This window comes from Muntiacus reevesi, chromosome 9, assembly GCF_963930625.1.
Source record: "Muntiacus reevesi chromosome 9, mMunRee1.1, whole genome shotgun sequence".
In the NCBI taxonomy this organism is placed as follows: domain Eukaryota; kingdom Metazoa; phylum Chordata; class Mammalia; order Artiodactyla; family Cervidae; genus Muntiacus; species Muntiacus reevesi.
Window position 1 is genome coordinate 3,742,316 of NC_089257.1, and position 18,820 is coordinate 3,761,135.

Genomic DNA, 18,820 nt, shown 5'->3' on the forward strand with positions numbered 1-18,820 from the left:
ATGTTGAGTATTTGAAGAAGACGCCTGAAAAAGTGTAAAAGAAGTATCAAAGATCTTCTTTTTAGATGTTCGATGTTTCCTTTTTGAGAAACAAATGAATTAGAAGCTTGTTTAATCCTTTGAGATGCTTTTCAATATTTTTCAGATGCTACTGATACACCTAAAGGATGCTTTTGTGTCTTACATGCACTTGCTACATCTGCTGCTGCTGAGAAATGTTGGTTCACTTGTTGAACCCTGTTGAGTTAAGTCACTGGTGTTAAAACCAGAAACACTTCTTTCCAACTCCTTTCAGGGCTTCTCTCACATCTTGGTTCCTCAGGCTGTAGATGAGGGGGTTTAGCATGGGGATCATAACCCCATAAAACACAGAAGCCATTTTCTCTTGCTCTTGAGACCCTGTTGCGTGACGGTGCAGATACATGTGAGAGAGCGTCCCGTAGAAAATGGTGACAGCTGTCCCGTGGGAGGCGCACGTGGAGAAGGCTTTCTTCCTCCCTGCAGCAGAAGAGATCTTCAGGATGGCGATCAGGATAAATGTGTAGGAAAAGATGACGACTGACACAGTGAATGTCATGTTAAACCCCACAAGGACTGTTAGCATCATGTTGCTGAAGTAAATATCAGAGCATGAGAGGGCCAGAATTGGGGGTGCATCACAGAAAAAGTGATTAATTTTATTGGATTTGCAAAAGTTCAACGAGAAAATAAAGCTTACATTTACACAAGCATTTAGGAAACCTATGAAGTATGATCCAACTAACAGATGAATGCAGACCCTCTGGGACATGACTGTTGGATAGTGGAGAGGGTTACAGATGGCCACGTAACGGTCCACTGCCATAGCAGCCAGGATGTAGCAATCACTTGTTATAAAAGCCCCATAGACTAGTAATTGCACCATACAGCCTATGAATGAGATGGATTGTTCTCTTCCCACAAGGTTTTGCAACATCTTAGGGGTGATGGCAGAGGTGTAGCAGAGATCAACAAAAGCCAAATTTTGGAGGAAAAAGTACATGGGGGTGTGAAGGGAAGAGTCAATCTTGATGAGGAGGATCATGCCAATGTTACCCACCAGGGTGACCATATAGATCATTAGAAATATTGTGAAGAGGACACACCAAGACTTGTGTTGACCAGTGAATCCCAGGAGAATGAATTCAGCTACTTCAGTGCCATTGTTCTGTTCCATGGCTGGCAAAATTAAGAATCAGCTGAAAAGGTGCAAAAAAGGACCAGAGAAAGTTGAGGACTGTGATCATTTACCTAATTGTGAAACTCGAAATGATACAGTATTTAATTTCAGAGTTAAGTCAGAGAATAATTTTCATGACATAATTGACTTAGATTTTAAAGGCTGAACCTTGATACCTGACTTAGACATTTTCATCTGTGATTAGGGGAAGTGGTCATGGACCATTGTCTACGTTCTCAGAATTCAGAGTGATTGGTATTTCATAAACATATCAATTCAGGAACAAGTGAGATATGCTTAAGTATGCTTTTATTTAATTATGCTTTTGTATGCATTCTATATTTTAATTAGAAATCCAAGTTTGCTTAAGTAATAATGACTATATTTGAATTCTTGACCTATCCACAGAGTTCTATCTGATCTTGCTCCCCTTTACCTCTACATTCTCATTTTATCCCTTACCTCACCCTTAGGAACTGTTCTCTGCCATGATGGACTCATCGACCTGTAGCGGTCCATAAACCTTTATGGAAGTGTTTATCAAAGTATAGATGGCAAAGAATAATTTTCTTTGTAAAATTTCCAAACTGTTGTGGCTTAATATTTTTGTAAATGTCAGTAAAAAAATTCTTAGCATTGTCAAAATTCTGTAATAGTTTTATATGCTCCATCTCACTTCTCGTCACTGCCCCATCATAGAGTGGAAACAGAGAGTCCAAGGACTGGTGCCGGTCCGTGGACCACACATTGAGTAGCACTGCTCTATGATGACCATCCATCCTGATTTACCTGCATGCTTTCCTAGTATAGCAGACTGCCTCCAATTTGTCTCCACTACAAATAACTCAGTATGATAAATTTTCTAGGGTGTTACAGTAGGGGTAAAAATTTTGAGTCTGAGGGTATGCACATATTTAACTTGACCACTTATTCCAGATCTTTTCCTTGATGGATGTGCTAGCATACACTCCTAATTGTGCATGGAGGTTCCTATGTCCTCACATGCTAGTGAACATTGGTATTTTCCTAACACTATTTTTGGTCAGGAAAATAGATATAAACTGATATCTAATTTTTATTTTTTTCCCTAACCTAAAATGACTTTGCTCACTGTCTAATATTCTTAGAATTTTGGGTTTTTATTTTTCTGTAAATTGCCTGTTAATACTTTTCCCAAATGTTTCTATGATTCAATTTATGAAGGCTCTTTTTAATGTAGATTTGAATACTTTGATGTTGACTTGATAAAGATTTTTTTCACATTCTATCTATTATCTTGATCTGTGGTATTTTTCACAGATCAGAGGTCCTTAAATTTAAAACAGTAATTCATCATTTTTGTCCTTATAGTTTTTCCTTCTGAAAAAAAAAATGACAAAGTCCATTCCTGCCTCTAGCTCATACACCCAGGAGAGTCAGATGTAGTAATAAAATTTATTTTCTTCCTTATACTGGGTGGCTGGTACATAATATTTGAGCCATAATATTTCATAGCATACACGCAATTAGAAAATAGTTATTTTGTATTTACTCAATTTTTTTCTAGAAAAAGCAGACTAAGTGGACAGAGAATGATAGTAACTCTTGTGTGTGTGCTTGTGTGTTTGCATGTGAAATATTAAAATATTATTTATCTTTTTTTGGGAAACAAATTCTTTAATGGTTCCTAGTGTTTTTTCTTCCAACAAATTTGAAGGATTTAAAAATTATAATATTCAAACATAATCAGTTTGTTAGCTTCTAAGTCATTTTTTTGGGCTCCAAAATCACTACAGATGGTGATTGCTGCCATGAAATTAAAAGATGCTTACTCCTTGGAAGAAAAGTTATGACCAACTTAGATAGCATATTAAGAAACAGAGACATTACTTTGCCAACAAACGTCCATCTAGTCAAGGCTATGGTTTTTCCAGTGGTCATGTATGGATGTGAGAGTTGAACTGTGAAGAAAGCTGAGCACCGAAAAATTGATGCTTTTGAACTGTGGTGTTGGAGAAGACTCTTGAGAGTCCCTTGGACTGCAAGGAGATCCAACCAGTCCATCCTAAAGGAGATCAGTCCTGGGTGTTCATTGGAAGGACTGATGTTGAAGCTGAAACTCCAATATTTTGGCCACCTCATGCGAAGAGTTGACTCATTGGAAAAGACCCTGATGCTGGGAGGGATTGTGGGCAGGAGAAGGGGACAACAGAGGATGAGATGGCTGTATGGCATCATCAACTCGATGGGCATGGGTTTGAGTAAACTCTGGGAGTTGGTGATGGACAGGGAGGCCTGTTGTGCTGCGATTCATGGGGTCGCAAAGAGTCAGACATGACTGAGCGATTGAACTGAACTGAACTGAAGTGAAGTCATTAAAGATATTTTTGATGGTAAACAACAATCGGATTTTTTTTTTAAGTTTTTGTTACATTTTTTTTAATTGAGGTATATTTGATTGTTATATAAGCTTCTGGTATGCAACATGGTGATTCACAATTTTGAAGGCTATTTTCCATTCATAGTTATTACAGAATATTGGCTACTTTCCCTGTGCTATACAATATATCTGTAGCTTATTTTGTACATGGTAGCTTGTACCTCTTAATAACTTACCCCTATATTGCTCCTCCTCCCCAAATATTCAAATATTTTGAAATAATTCAGTGATTTTGCTATGTTAAAGTTTACTCTCACAGGGATTTCTCCAGTGGTCCAGGGGTTAAAAATCCGCCTTGCAATGCAGGGGATGCCATTTTGATCTCTTATCAGGAAACTAAGATCCCACATGCCACGGAGCAACTAAGTCCAAGCACCACAGCTGTGAGCCCTGTGCCAACTAGAGCATCCATGTACTGCAATGAAAGCTCCCACATGCCAATGCTGCTAAATAAATAAATGAATATAAAAATGACACACTTTTCTCACACAAACATTTGGCTTAATTATGCTACAGGAAAATTCTATAAATATTTAGGACAAAACTGATTCTATATTATATAAACTTTTGTTGAAAATCACAATAAAGAACATTCTCTAACTCACACCAGTATACCACTGAAGCCAAAGTAAATAAAATATGAGAAAAACATTGGAATGAATCTCATTTGCAAATATAGGTGCAAACAGCTTTAAAAAATATACATTCACTGATTAAACTCATTTATACATTAAACAATTACTAGGGTCTCAAAGAGGCTCTAGTAAGTAGTTATTCTCTTCCTTTCCCAGGATCTGGACAAACTCAGACATAAAAGATGGTGAGTAGGTAGAAACCATGTCACCTTTAGATACCTGGGGAAAGACTTTTATGTTTCTGAGTGAAATATTTGTTGCTGAAAGCCACTGTAAGTAGACAGGCTCGTCCACTCAGTCTTGGCGGCAGTGACCGGGGCACGCCTCTTGCACTTCCTGGGGAAGCATCTCTGAGATGCAGGGGCACCAGGCTTCAGCAGGCTGGCTGCTCCTGGGGATAAGGGGGAGCAGAGCATGCCAGCTTGTCTTCAGGTTTACTAGTCAGACACACGGTTCCTAGTTCTTTCTAGGAACCGTGTGAATAAAGTGGTATTGGAATGGCCATGATTACACAAAGTCAGCTCCCTTGGCAGGAGAGAAACAGCAGAAGCATGGAAAAAGTATTTTCCACCAACAATCAAGATGAAGTTGTATCAACATGATATTCCCCTTCAAATTATTTTCAATGAAGTGCTTAAGAGAATTTTATGCCCACTTTCACAAACTTATAAAATTTACCTAGAAGAGAAAAGAGCTAAAAAATAGCTAAGATGATTTCAGTAGATTTCTTCCTTTTAGGAAGAACTTGTTCTATCAGATATCAGAATTGATTATAAAGCAATAATAATAAAGACAGTGTGGTACTGGTGTGAAGGTAGACAAACAGACCAATGGAACTGAGGAAAGAAAAACCATAAACAGATGTTCAAGTCTCTGGAAGCTCAATGTATGAAAATCGTAGCTGGTCCATCAATGAAGAATGGTCCAGTAAATTGTGGTCTACACATACTTATACATGTGAAAAAATTATATTGCTTTTCTACTGTACATTTTATCCAAATAGATTAAAAAGTTAAATTACAAAGCTATGAGAATAAAACACAGCAGAATGTCTATGACTTAACTATGCAGTGGAAATTTAAATAAGACATAGGGTCACAAAATGTAAAACACTGAAAATTCAACTATATCAAATGTAAAGATAGAAACATTATTAAAAAAGGAAAGACCAGATACTGACTGAAAATTACTCAGGTAAATTGGTTTGAAGCACATATAACTGTTAAAGAATTCATATCCAGTGTATTTAAGTAATTTCTACAAATTGCTCCAAGGGAAAATATCACAAAACTTATAATCAGGACAATTATAGAAGGAAAAAAATGGCCAATAGAAATATGGATATATGTACAACTTAATAGTAATCAGATAATTGTATGTTAATACTGCATTGAAATGTAATTCTATACTCTTCAGTCTAAAGTGTAAATTTTAGGTGAGAATGTGGTGGGAATGTAAATTAGCACATTCATATTGGAGAAAAATTTGGATATATTAGTAAATAATATATGTCTCTGTATGGTCCAGAATTTCCAATGTAGGTACATATGCTAGATAAATATTTGACCACATAAGCAAGCATGCAAAGATACACATAACCATACATATGCATATAAGTATATGTATGAATATGTGCATATGTAAGTATATACACAGATTATTCATAGCAGTATTCTTGAACATGGAAAAAAATTATTTATTAAATGAATCAGTGAGAATAGACTGTGTGCTTAGGTTGCTCAGTCATGTCTGACCCTCTGCAATGCCATGGACTATAGCCCCACCGGTCTCCTCTGTCCATGGAATTTTTCAGGCAAGAATACTGAAATGGGTTGCCATTTCCTACTCCTGAGAATCTTCCCAACCCAGGGATCGAATCCACGTCTCTTGAGTCTCCTATATTGGCAAGCAGATTTTTACCACTAGCACTACCTGGGAATCACATGCAGATTCACTAAATTGGAGCAATACTATCTGTGTGGATAAATGTCTCAAAGAATGCACTAAGTAATAAAAAAAAGCAAGCTTCAGAAGATAGATGGAGGCTACATGAGTGGTTCTTATTTTAAATATATTTTTATGCACCTTAAATATTGTGCAGTGACAGAAGTTCCTCACAAAAACCCCACATCCCCATACATCAGTAGAGGGCTTCTTCCTTTGCTTTCAGTAATGCCAGGCAGCGCTGTGGCTCCGCAGATGCAACGGTCACTTTGGACTAAGAATGGGCCTCTAGTGGTGGGGAGTGTAGGAAATCAAGCCTGTGGTTGATGTGGGCAATCTGGTTCTTTGAAACACCTTGAGAATTGAACAGAGTAGGATAATTCTGTTGTGAAGGAGCAAGAAACAATTCTCTCTTTTCAAATTTCAATGTTGAGGGAGGGCTAAACATTATAAGTGTTAGCTACCGCCTCAGGAAAATTTGCTGTGAAATAGACTAAATGCAACCCTTTCAAGGCGGCTTCCATCCTATGGGTGACAGAGGAAGATAGCATAGGTCATGAGTCCACTTAAACTAGAATCTTGATGCGATAATGACACTTACCACATTAACTTAATCTATTTGAATTCAAGTAAAATGTATGATATAAGGGGGTATTTTTAAAGAGTTATGACACATCAGTCAAGGCATAAAACATACATGCAGACACTTAAACCAAGTACCTGAGCATTTTGGACCTGCTTAACCGATACTGAACCCTGATGCTTTTGAAGTTTCATTTGCAGTCATCACTGTGCAGCAGAAGGGAGACAGACCGACCTGGAGTTGAATTCTGGTTGCACATTTAGAGACAATACAGGTAATCCTTTAGTCCTCTGTCCCACTCCCCATAAAACCGAGAGCACGGATGACCTACAAGGCAGTGATGTCCACTGTAACACCATGTACATTAGCATCAGATTGGAAATAGGGCTTAATAAATCAAAGTAGATACATGAGTCAATACATAATCTAAAAAGTATGAGATAAACATATACTCGCGCGGAAAGGTGCTCATGTCGCATTATCAAATGAACAAAGCATGTTTCAGAATAATATGCAGGGCTGGACCCTTACGAAAGAAAATTTTCTTTCATGCTCACTCTCATTTTCCTTATTTATCCATGGAAAAGTTCAGGAAGAATTCACACCAAATTTCTAATGGTTGTCTTTAGGTATGGGAGTGGGGAGAGAGAATCCTTTAAACTTATAAACTTTGTCCCCTTTTCTTTTTAAAATAGCTTTATTTGCTTTCAAGATTAATAAAATAGAGTAAGAGAAAGAAGCTAAGTCTGCTTTGTAATGATGACTTAGAGTGAGGTGATTTCTATAAAGTTCCAAGCACAGGACCAGGCTTTGGATGGGCACTCAAAACTGGTTAAAGTAACACATGCAAACAATGCACTAAAGCCATTTGCGATGCATTCATTCACTCAGTTAATCTTTCAATCATCTGTTCACTCATATCCTTTTTGGGCAACACTCAGCCGATTTCACTCCATTTTTCATTACGTCACCAGGGATGAAGCCTTTATTCCTGGTCTTGGGGTGAAACTTACTAGAACACGGGCTCTGATCCCTTTGCTCCACCATTTCCAGCACACACTGGGATGACACACGGCTGATTTTGAAAAACAGGCTGACCTCTGTTTTACTTACATGAAAATTGCGTCCAGATTCTCGTTCTGCAGCTGGTAAAGGTTGATTGGTCACACGGTCTCTTTGTGCCTCCTTCTACCTGGGAGTTTAGAGTTGGAGCCTAAGGGATCAATACTCGCTCCCTTGAGAACCTGAGCTTCCAGGGGCTATGATGGAATTGGAATAAACAATGTTAGTAGTTATTTTCAGCTGAAGAACATTTAAGCTTTCTCTAGAGAGGATACATTTAATCATGTTACTGTCATTAGGGATCCTGTGTGTATGTGTATGTATGTGTGTATTGCCTTATTATTGAACTAAATTTTTTTTTTCCTTTTTATGAGTCAGGTTGAGCAATGTTTACTATATCTAAAAATTTGTGTTCAAGTCTATGAACTGACCTTTCATTCATTCTTTTTTATTGAATTCTGCAATGTGAGTGCTTTGATTAATAGTAGCTCCAGAATAAATTTAAGAATACTTTTGAGCAAGGCCATCTTTTATTGGTTTCTGAGTTTAAGTGAAATGCTCTCAGTATTTTCTGATAAATATGATCAAATATTTTGGTTGAAGTATTGTACCTTTTATTTAATCACTGGAATTAAAAATAAATGTTTAATTTTAGCAAATGTTTTTCTCTTTTGACATGATTTCATGATTTACTCTGAAAATTAATGTATTTTTATATGAATAGATTTTATAATATCAAAGTATTCTCTTCTTCTATAATACGACTAACCTGGTTACAGCGTGTTATTGCCTTCTGTGCTACTGAGGCTTTTTTCTTTGTGTACTTGCATTTTTATTGGACTTCCTAGGTGGCACTAGTGGTAAAGAACCTGCCTGCCAAAGCAGGAGACACAAGAGATGTGGGTTTGATCCCTGGGTTGGGAAGATCCCCTGGAGGAGGGCATGGCAGCCCACTCCAGTATTCTTGCCTGGAGAATTCCATGGACAGAGGGGCCTGATGGCTGGCGGGGTATACTCCATAGCGTTACAGATAGTCGGACACAACTGAAGCAATGTAGCATGTCTGCACGTATTTTTCTTATGCATTTTTACATTGATGTTTGAGAGTGGCATTGGCCTATAATTTCTGAGCTGTTTTTGCTAGCTTAGTCATAAAATTTATTCTGAAACATCCCTTCTTTCCCTATGTTCTCCAAGAGTTCAACCATCATCAATATTATCTATTTTTAATAATTGTTAATAATTGGTGTTTTTTTTTGGGAAGATGATTGTACTCTTATCATTTTATTTCTTCTGTTAAATGTTCTTTGATCTCTTTTGTGGTAATGTTTTTACAATCAGTCTTCCCTTAGAAGAACCATTCATTCTATCAGATTCTCTAATATATTTGTATATTGTTGTTATGCATTCTCTTATCTAAAATTTTTTTCTTTGTTCTCCAGCATTATTTTTCTTGATAAATTAGCAAGTGATTTATCCATTTTATTGTTATCTTTAGCTTCAGAGAATGTTTTTGAATTTATTATTGCTGTCATTTAAGAGATTTTAAATATTAATTCAAAAATATTATTTCTTCTCTTTATATTATTTTCTTATGTCTAAAATGTAAGGTTAATTAATTTATTCAGTTTAGTTCAGTTCAGTTGCTCAGTCGTGTCCGACTCTCTCTGACCCGGTGGACTGCAGCACGCCAGGCCTCCCTGTCCATCACCAACCCCTGGAGCTAGCTCAAACTCATGTCCATCGAGTCGGTGATGCCATCCAACCATCTCATCCTCAGTTGTCCCCTTCTCTTCCTGCTTTCAATCTTCCCCAGCATCAGGGTCTTTTCCAGTGAGTCAGTTCTTCACATCAGGTGACCAAAATATTGGAGTTTCAGCTTCAGCATCAGTCCTTACAATGAATATTCAAGACTGATTTCCTTTAGGATGGACTGGTTGGATCTCCTTGCAGTCCAAGGGACTCTCAAGAGTCTTCTCCAACACCACGGCTCAAAAGCATCAATTCTTCAGTGCTCAGCCTTCTTTATAGTTCAACTCTCACATCCATACATGACCACTGGGAAAACCACAGTTTTGACTAGACGGACCTTTGTTGACAAAGGAGTGTCTCTGCTTTTTAATATGCTATCTAGTTTGGTCATAGCTTTTCTTCCAAGGAGCAAGCGCCTTTTAATTTCATGGCTGCAAGTCACCATCTGCAGCGATTTTTGGAGCCCAAGAAAATAAATTCTGTCACTGTTTTCATTGTTTCTCCATCTATTTGGCATGAAGTGATAGGAGTAGTTGCCATGATCTTAGTTTTCTGAATGTTGAGCTTGAAACCAGCTTTTTCACACTTCTCTTTCACTTTCATCAAGAGGCTCTTTAGTTCCTCTCCACTTTCTGCCATAAGGGTGGTGTCATTTGCATATCTGAGTTTATTGATATTTCTCCTGGCAATCTTGATTCCAGTTTGTGCTTCATCCAGCCCAGCATTTCTCAGGATATACTCTGCATGTAAGTTAAATAAGCAGGGTGACAATATAGAGCCTTGTCATACTCCTTTCCTAATTTGGAACCAGTCTGCTGTTCCACATCTGGTTCTAAATTTATTATTATTTCCTATTTATTAATACTAGTATTTATAGAGCTATGCAATTTTATTTGAACACTCCTTGTTGTTTATAGATATTTTTGCAACAGTTTGCAAAATATTATCTTATGGATGTCTGGAAATATTTTCATTTTATATTCAACCTAAGATTTGTGTAAACGAGACTTTTCTGTGCTTAGTGGTAGAATTTTAGGTGTTTTTACTTTAAAGTTTTATTATTAAATTCTAGATCTATGGATAATCTTTCCAATTTTTATAATTTATTGTATTTCTGTAATTTTCATGGGCACATAAATGAGAAAAAAGATAGGAGGAAGGAAGAAAAGAAAGAAGAAAAAGGAAAAAAAAACAGAAAGAAAGAGTTTTTCTTGCTTTTGAGTTACTATTAACTCAACTGACAAAAATCAGTTCTCCTAGGAAATCAGATTATGATGTGTCTAACACGGTGTTAATGGTCTCAAAAGGCAGCAGGAGAAAGTGTTTCTCATTGGACCTCTGATGTCCACAAGGCAACGGTGACTGAGTCTTCTAAATGACTGCGATATTTTCTCACCAGTGACATAGTTTTCCTATTGTATTCCTTCCCCTCTTGAGCAATGTTTACTGAGATATCTAGTTGCTGATCTATCTCTGCTTTTTGAGAGTATCTAGAGTACCTGCTTCTCTCTCATCCATACATGGATGCATTCAGCAAAGCCCATACTCTAGAAAAAGCCCCTCTCTTCCTTTCTATAAAAAGCTTCTCTTGTAGCTCAGTTGGTAAAGAATCTGCCTGCCATGCTGCAGACCTGGGTTTGATTCCTGGGATGGGAATATCTCCTGGAGAAGCAAGTGGCAACCCACTCCAGTATTCTTGCCTGGGAAATCCCACGGACAGAGAAAACTGGGGGGCTAAAGTTCTTGGGGTCACAAGAGTCAGACACGACTTAGTGACTAAACCACCATCTCCCTTCTTACTGAGCTGTCCACAGCTTCTGTGCAGTGTGCACTGCAGAAGCAGAATTTTGACTTCTAAACTTTTTGTGTTCTTTTGCTGAGCTTTAATAATATAGAGTTGCTGAATACAAATTTTTTCTCATTATATCAAATAGATCTTTTGTAACTTTATTTAAAATTTTTCCTTAACGTTCTATGTCATGGACTGGAAGAAATACATCTACTATGATTATGTGTTTTTGTCCATGTATTTCCTCTTTTCTACTTTACAAATATTAAAGTAATATTATTTAATACAGAGACTTTTTCATGAACTTTTGTGCATAGTTCAATTCTTCTATGCAAGGCATTTTCAGTCATTGTATTTAAGAATGTTTCTATAGGGAGATGTATCAGGATAATAAAGCCTGAAAGTTGTCTGTCTCTAGACAGTTTAGGGTAGTAAAGGTGAAGACCTCTCCCTCCTTCTCAGGATATGATTTGCTAATCAAATCAGGACATGATCTGATTTTCAATTCCAGATTGAATTTAGGGTTTCTCTCTGCAGAGGGTATTATGAGCAGGTCACCAGGAATCCAAGGTAGTTTCCTACTTTTGGGATTCATCTCCTGTAATGCACTCTGCTGCATGCGCTGGTGCTATCTGAATTTTCTTGGTATTGTTCAGGTTGTGGTTTGCTCCCAGTAAGTGTTTCCTGCCTCAGTCCATAATTTGGAATATCTGGAAATGTTGAGAAAGGCAGTGAACTCCCATCCTGTCTGTCAATCATCTAATTCACAACTTCCTATGGTTTCACTGATTAATGAGATTGAGAAACGAAATATAACATGGGATCTCAGGCTTTTTGTTAACATGCTTGTCCACAGGATGGGCGTGTGGTTGATTCTGCTTTTTCCTGAGTGGATAGAACATGGTGTTAAAGCCCAGGTATGACTTATTGTGTTAAACCTGGATTCTTTCACCTCTCTCCACTCTTAGAGATAGTGGGATATAAGGCTTCATTTCTGGGTAAATGAGTTTGATCTGTGGCACCAAATTCTGCACCGGATTTGTACACTTGCAAGAGGGTACATCTGGGGATTCACTTATATTTAAAACAAAAATTTAATAAGAATAAATGGATATGATCCATAGTTGCTGGATTCCTATGTTACTTTCCTAGTTGGTTAGAGACCATGTGTAGAAAGGAGGAATACTGATCCATAATGTCTGAATATGTATGAGGATTCGTTCAATTGTTCTTTTCTCCCCCTCTTTCTTTTGGGCACATTTTCTCCAAAGAGATAGAGAACATCTTTAAATTACTCATTGCAATACTAAACCAGCTTAGTTACAGAGAATAGCAAGAGTAACAGTACCTCTTAAGAGAAACCAGCAAAAATTTTTGAGCTGGTGTCTTTATCCTACTGTTGCTAGAGTTAATTTACAACATTAACTAACATGTTTCTTTATTGCTCCTTTCTATTTTAACAGCAAGGTATTTGAAAAAAGGGCTCCCCAGAATGTACAAAAGCAATATCAAAGATCTTTTGAGACGCCTTCTCTCTAAGTCGCAACCCCATAGACTGTAGCCCACCAGGCTCCTCCGTCCATGGGGTTTCCTAGACAAGAATACTGGCGTGGGTTGTCATTTCCTTCTCCAAGGGATTTTCACAACTAGGGATAGAATCCATGCCTCAGGCAGATTCTTTACTGTTGATCCACTGGGGAAACCCTCTGAAAAATATGAATTAGAAGGTTATTTGATCATTTCAGATCATAAAGTTGATCATCTTTCAAAAGCTACTGATACAATCAAGGAAATATATTTTGTATAATTTTTTGTTTGTAACTCACAAATATCTTCTACATCTTCTGCTGTTGAGAAATAAGAGAGAACTGTCGGTTGCTTGTTGAACAATGTTGAGTTAGAAATTGATGTTCAGTCTAGAAACACTTCTTTCCAATTCCTTTCAGGGCTTGTCTCACATCGTGGTTTCGCAGACTATAAATGAGGGGATTTAACATGGGGATCACAATGCCATAAAACACAGAAGCCATTTTTTCTTGCTCTTGAGATTCTATGGTGCGATGGTGCAGATACATGTAAGAGAGCGTCCCATAGAAAATGGTGACAGCTATCAGGTGGGAGGCGCACGTCGAAAACGCTTTCTTCCTCCCTGCAGCAGAAGAGATCTTCAGGATGGCGATCAGGATAAACATGTAGGAAAAGATGACAACTGACACAGTGAATGTTAAGTTAAACCCCACAAAGACTGTTAGGAGCATGATGTTCAAGTAAATACTAGAGCAAGAGAGGGCCAGAATTGGGGGCGCATCACAGAAAAAGTGATTAATTTTATTGGACTTGCAAAAGTTCAACGAGAAAGTAAAACTTGTGTTTACAGAAGCATTTAGGAAACCCATGAAGTATGAACCAGTTAAGAGTTGACTGCAGACTCTCTGGGACATGACAGTTCCATAGCGAAGTGGGTTACAGATGGCCACGTAACGGTCCACTGCCATAGCAGCCAGGATGTAGCAATCACTTGTTGCAAAAGCCCCATAGACTAGTAATTGCACCATGCATCCTATGAATGAGATGGATTGTCCTGTGTCTACAAAACTTTGGAGCATTTTTGGAGTGATAGCAGAGGTGTAGCAGAGATCAACAAAAGCCAAGTTTTGGAGGAAAAAGTACATGGGGGTGTGAAGGGAAGAGTCAATCTTGATGAGGAGGATCATGCCAATGTTACCCACCAGGGTAACCAGATAGATCACTAGAAATACTATGAAGAGGACACGCCAATACTTGTGTTGACCAGCGAATCCCAGGAGAACGAATTCAGTTGCTGTAGTTCCATTGTTTTGTTCCATGGCCAACAAATTTAAATATCAGCTGAAAAGTTGCAAAGAGATCAGAGAAAGCTAGGAGGACTGTGATACTTTAACTAACGCTGTATTTAATTTCAGAGCTTCCTTGCTGGCTCAGACAGTAAAGAATCCACCTGCCAATGCAGGAAACTCTGGTTCAATTCCCTGGAGAAGGGAATGCCTACCCACTCCAGGATTCTTGCCTGGAGAATCCCATGAACAGAGGAGCCTGGTGGGCTAGAGTCCATGAAGTTGCTAAGTGTTGGACATGACTGAATGACTAAGCACACACATATTTAACTTCATAGTGAGGGGGATCAGAGAATATTTTCCATGATTTAATTGAATTAAATTTTAAAGGCTGAACCTCGACACCGAACTTAGACATTTCCATTGATCGTTTGGAGAAATTGCTAAGGACCAGTAGCTGTGTTCTCAATAGGCAAACTGACAGTACTTCATACATACATCAGTTTGGAAACACATAAGAACATTGTTTTATTTAACTAAGCTTTCTTTTATATTCCCTATATTTTAATTAGAAATACAAATTTGCCTAAATACTAATCATTATATTTGAAATTTGACATACCCATGGGGTTCTATATTATCTTGTTCCCGTCTGCCTCCATATTTTCATTTTTTTCTTTTTCTTCTTTGTAGAGCTTCTCTGACATGATGGCTTCACGGAATTGTAGAGCCGTTTGTGGAACTGCTTATCAAGGTATTTACAGTAAAGCATAATTTTCTTTATAAAATTTCCTATCTGTTGTGGCCCCATGTTTGTAAAAGTCAATAACTAGGTCTCAGCATTGTTAAAATTCTGTAATAGTTTTAAATGCTCCATCCACTGTCAGTCATTGTCTCATTACACAGTAGAAACAGACAGTCCAAGGACTAGCGCTGGTCCGTGGACCACACATTGAGTAGCACTGCTCCGAGGTATTCAGCCATCCTAATTTACCCATGTGCTTCCCTAGTGATGGACAGCAGACTGCCTACAACTTGCCTCCACTACGGTTAACTCAGTGAGAAATTTTTCTAGGGTGTAATCCCAGGGACAAAATTTTTGTGTCTTAAGGCATGCACATATTTCATCTGATCAAGTTTTTCCAGATCATTTTACATAATGGATGCACCAGTGTACCCTCTTGCTAATTGTATACGTTGGTTCCCACATCCTCACTTCTGAGTGAGCATTGATATTTTCCTGATTTTTTTGGTGGAAAATAGGTGTAAAGTGATATCTTATCTTTCCCTTTTCCCCTTTAATTACAAGTAGATTTGATCATTATCTAGTAGTCTTAGAATTTGGGGATTTTATTATTTTGTAAATTGCTTGTTAATTTCTTTTGTAAATGTTTCTTCTGAATTGATTTCACATGTTCTTTATTTATCCAAGATTTAAATCTCCTCTCGGTTGACTTGGTAAATATTTTCTCACATTCTGTCATCTTTGATGTCCTTCACAGACCAGAGAACCTTACATTTAAAATAACTATCATTTTTTTTTTTTCTTGTCTTATGGTTGGCTCTTTTAAAAAATAATTGAAGGAAGTTGTTTTCTTTCCTAATTCATGTCTCCAGTGGAGTAAAAAGCAATTATCATATTTTTCCATTTAAACTTGGTTGCTGGCATATGGTGATTGTTGCATCATGACATTTTATATCAGAAAAAAAAAATTTTAAATGCTATTTGTGCTTTCCAATATATTTTAAAAAAATAAAGCAGACTAACAGGATAGAAAGCAACTGTAGTCACTGTGTGTGTGCATTTGTGTGTGTCTGTGTGTGGGTGAGTTGTATAAAATAATTAATTATTTTAATCATTATGTGATTTGAGTTGACATTTAAAAATCTATGCACAAACTCTAGACCCAGTTATGTTACAGGAGCTCTACCAAACTTTATAAAACTAATAATTCTAATATGTACAATTTTTTCCTGTGAATCTCAAAAAAAAAAATCGGCTAGTCATTTCATAAGGCTAATATAACCTTGACACGCATTTAAATAACTTTTGAGGAAAAAAAAATTAGAAGCAATTTCATTTATGAGTGTAGACACAAACAGCTTTAAAAATATACTTTCAATAACCAAATCCACCCATACACTGAACGGACAGTTGCTAAAGCCTAAAGAAGGTTCCTGATCACTGAGGAAGTCTTTCTTATCTCTCCTTGCTGTTCTTTGGAAAGCTGCATTCACATAGGTATATCTTTCCTTTTCTCCTTTGCATTTGGTTTCTCTTCTTTTCACAGTTATTTATAAGGCCTCCTCAGACAGCCATTTTGCCTTATTGCATTTATTTTTCTTGGGGATTGTCTCACTCCCTGTCTCCTGTACAATGTCACGAACCTCTGTCCATAGTTCATCAGGCACTCTGTCCGTCAGATCTAGACCCTTAAACCTACTTGCCACTTCCACTGTGTAATCAGAAGGGATTTGATTTAGGTCATATCTAAATGAGTTAGTGGTTTTCCCTATTTTCTTCAACTAAAGTCTGAATTTGGCAATAAGGAGTTCATGATCTGAGCCACAGTCAGCTTCTGGTCTTGTTTTCGCTGACTGTATAGAGCTTCTCCATCTTTGGCTGCAAAGAATATAATCAATCTGATTTCGGTGTTGACCATGTGGTGATATCCATGTGTAGAGTCCTCTCTTGTGTTGTTGGAAGAGGGTGCTTACTGTGACGAGTGCATTCTCTTGGCAGAACTCTATTAGCCTTTGCCCTGCTTCATTCTGTACTCCAAGGCCAAACTTGCCTGTTACTCCAGGTGTTTCTTGACTTCCTACTTTTGCATTCCAGTCCCCTATAATGAAAAGGATATCTTTTTTGGGTGTTAGGTCTAGAAGGTCTTGTAGGTCTTCATAGAACCTTTCAGCTTCAGTTTCTTCAGCATTATTGGCCGGGACATGGACTTGGATTACCGTGATATTGAATGGTTTGCCTTGGAAACGAATAGAGATCATTCTGTTGTTTATGAGGTTGCACCCAGTACTGAATTTCAGACTCTTTTGTTGACTATGATGGCTACTCCATTTCTTCTAAGAGATTCTTGCCCACACTAGTAGATAAAATGGTCATTTGAGTTAAATTCACTCTCTCCATTCCATTTTAGTTCACTGATTCCTAGAATGTCGACATTCACTCTTGCCATCTCCTGTTTGATCACTTCCAATTTGCCTTGATTCATGGACCTAACATTCCAGGTTCCTATGCAATATTACTCTTTACAGCATCAGACCTTGCTTCCATCACTAGTTACATCCACAACTGGGTGTTTTTGCTTTGGCTCCGTCTCTTCATTCTTTCTGGAGTTATTTCTTCATTGATCTCCAGTAGCATATTGGGCACCTACTGACCTGGGGGGGTTTATCTTTCAGTGTCCTATCTTTTTGCCTTTTCATACTGTTCATGGGGTTCTCAAGGCAATAATACTGAAGTGGTTTGCCATTCCTTTCTCCAGTGGACCACATTTTGTCAGACCTCTCCACCATGACCCGTCTGTCTTGGGTGGCCCTACACAGCATGGCTCATAGTTTCATTGAGTTAGACAAGGCTGTGGTCAATGTGATTAGATTGGTTAGTTTTCTGTGATTGTGGCTTTCAGTCTGTCTGCCCTCTTATGGAGAAGGATAAGAGGCTTATGAAAGCTTCCTGATGGGATAGACTGACTGAAGGAGATACTGGGCTTTTTTCTGATGTGTGGAGTCATGCTCAGTAAATCTTTAATCTATTTTACACAAAGATGGGCTCAATAAAGGACAGAAATGGTATGGACCTAATAGAAGCAGAAGATATTAAGAAGAGGTGGCAAGAATATACAGAAGAACAGTACAGAAAAGACCTTCATACCCAGATAATCATGATGGTGTGCTCACTTACCTAGAGCCAGACATCCTGGAATGTGAAGTCAAGTGGGCCTTAGGAAGCATCACTATGAACAAAGCTAGTGGAGGTGATGGAATCCAGTTTAGCTATTTCAAATCCTCAAAGATGATGCTGTGAAAGTGCTATACTCAATATGCCACCAAATTTGGAAAACTCAGCAGTGGCCACAGGACTGGAAAAGGTCAGTTTTCATTTCAATCCCAAAGAATGCTCAAACTACCACACAATTGCACTCATCTCACACACTAGTAAAGTGATGCTTAAAATTTTCCAAGACAGGCTTCAGCAATATGTGAACCATGAACTTCCAGATGTTCAAGCTGGTTTTAGAAAAGGCAGAGGAACCAGAGATCAAATTGCCAACATCCACTGGATCATCGAAAAAGCAAGAGAATTCCAGAAAAACATCTATTTCTGCTTTATTGACTATGCCAAAGCCTTTGACTGTGTGGGTCACAATAAACTGTGGAAAATTCTTCAAGAAATGGGAATACCAGACCACCTGACCTGCCTCTTGAGAAATCTGTATGCAGGTCAGGAAGCAACAGTTAGAACTGGACATGGAACAACAGACTGGTTCCAAATAGGAAAAGGAGTACTTCAAGGCTGTATATTGTCACCCTGCCTATTTAACTTATATGCAGAGTATATCACGAGAAATGCTGGGATGGAGGAAGCACAAGCTGGAATCAAGATTTCC

The 18,820-nt window shown here is 37.9% G+C and overlaps 2 protein-coding genes across 2 annotated transcripts; both read right to left on the reverse strand.

Moving 5' to 3' along the window:
* Positions 1-259: 259 nt before the first annotated feature.
* Positions 260-1,195, reverse strand: LOC136174630 (olfactory receptor 5AK2-like). Its single transcript, XM_065944804.1, has one exon. It carries the CDS (start codon positions 1,193-1,195, stop codon positions 260-262), a length of 936 nt encoding a protein of 311 aa, XP_065800876.1.
* A 12,103-nt stretch (positions 1,196-13,298) lies between these two features.
* Positions 13,299-14,228, reverse strand: LOC136175236 (putative olfactory receptor 5AK3). The gene has a single exon (XM_065945560.1). It carries the CDS (start codon positions 14,226-14,228, stop codon positions 13,299-13,301), a length of 930 nt encoding a protein of 309 aa, XP_065801632.1.
* Between the last annotated feature and the right edge of the window lie 4,592 nt (positions 14,229-18,820).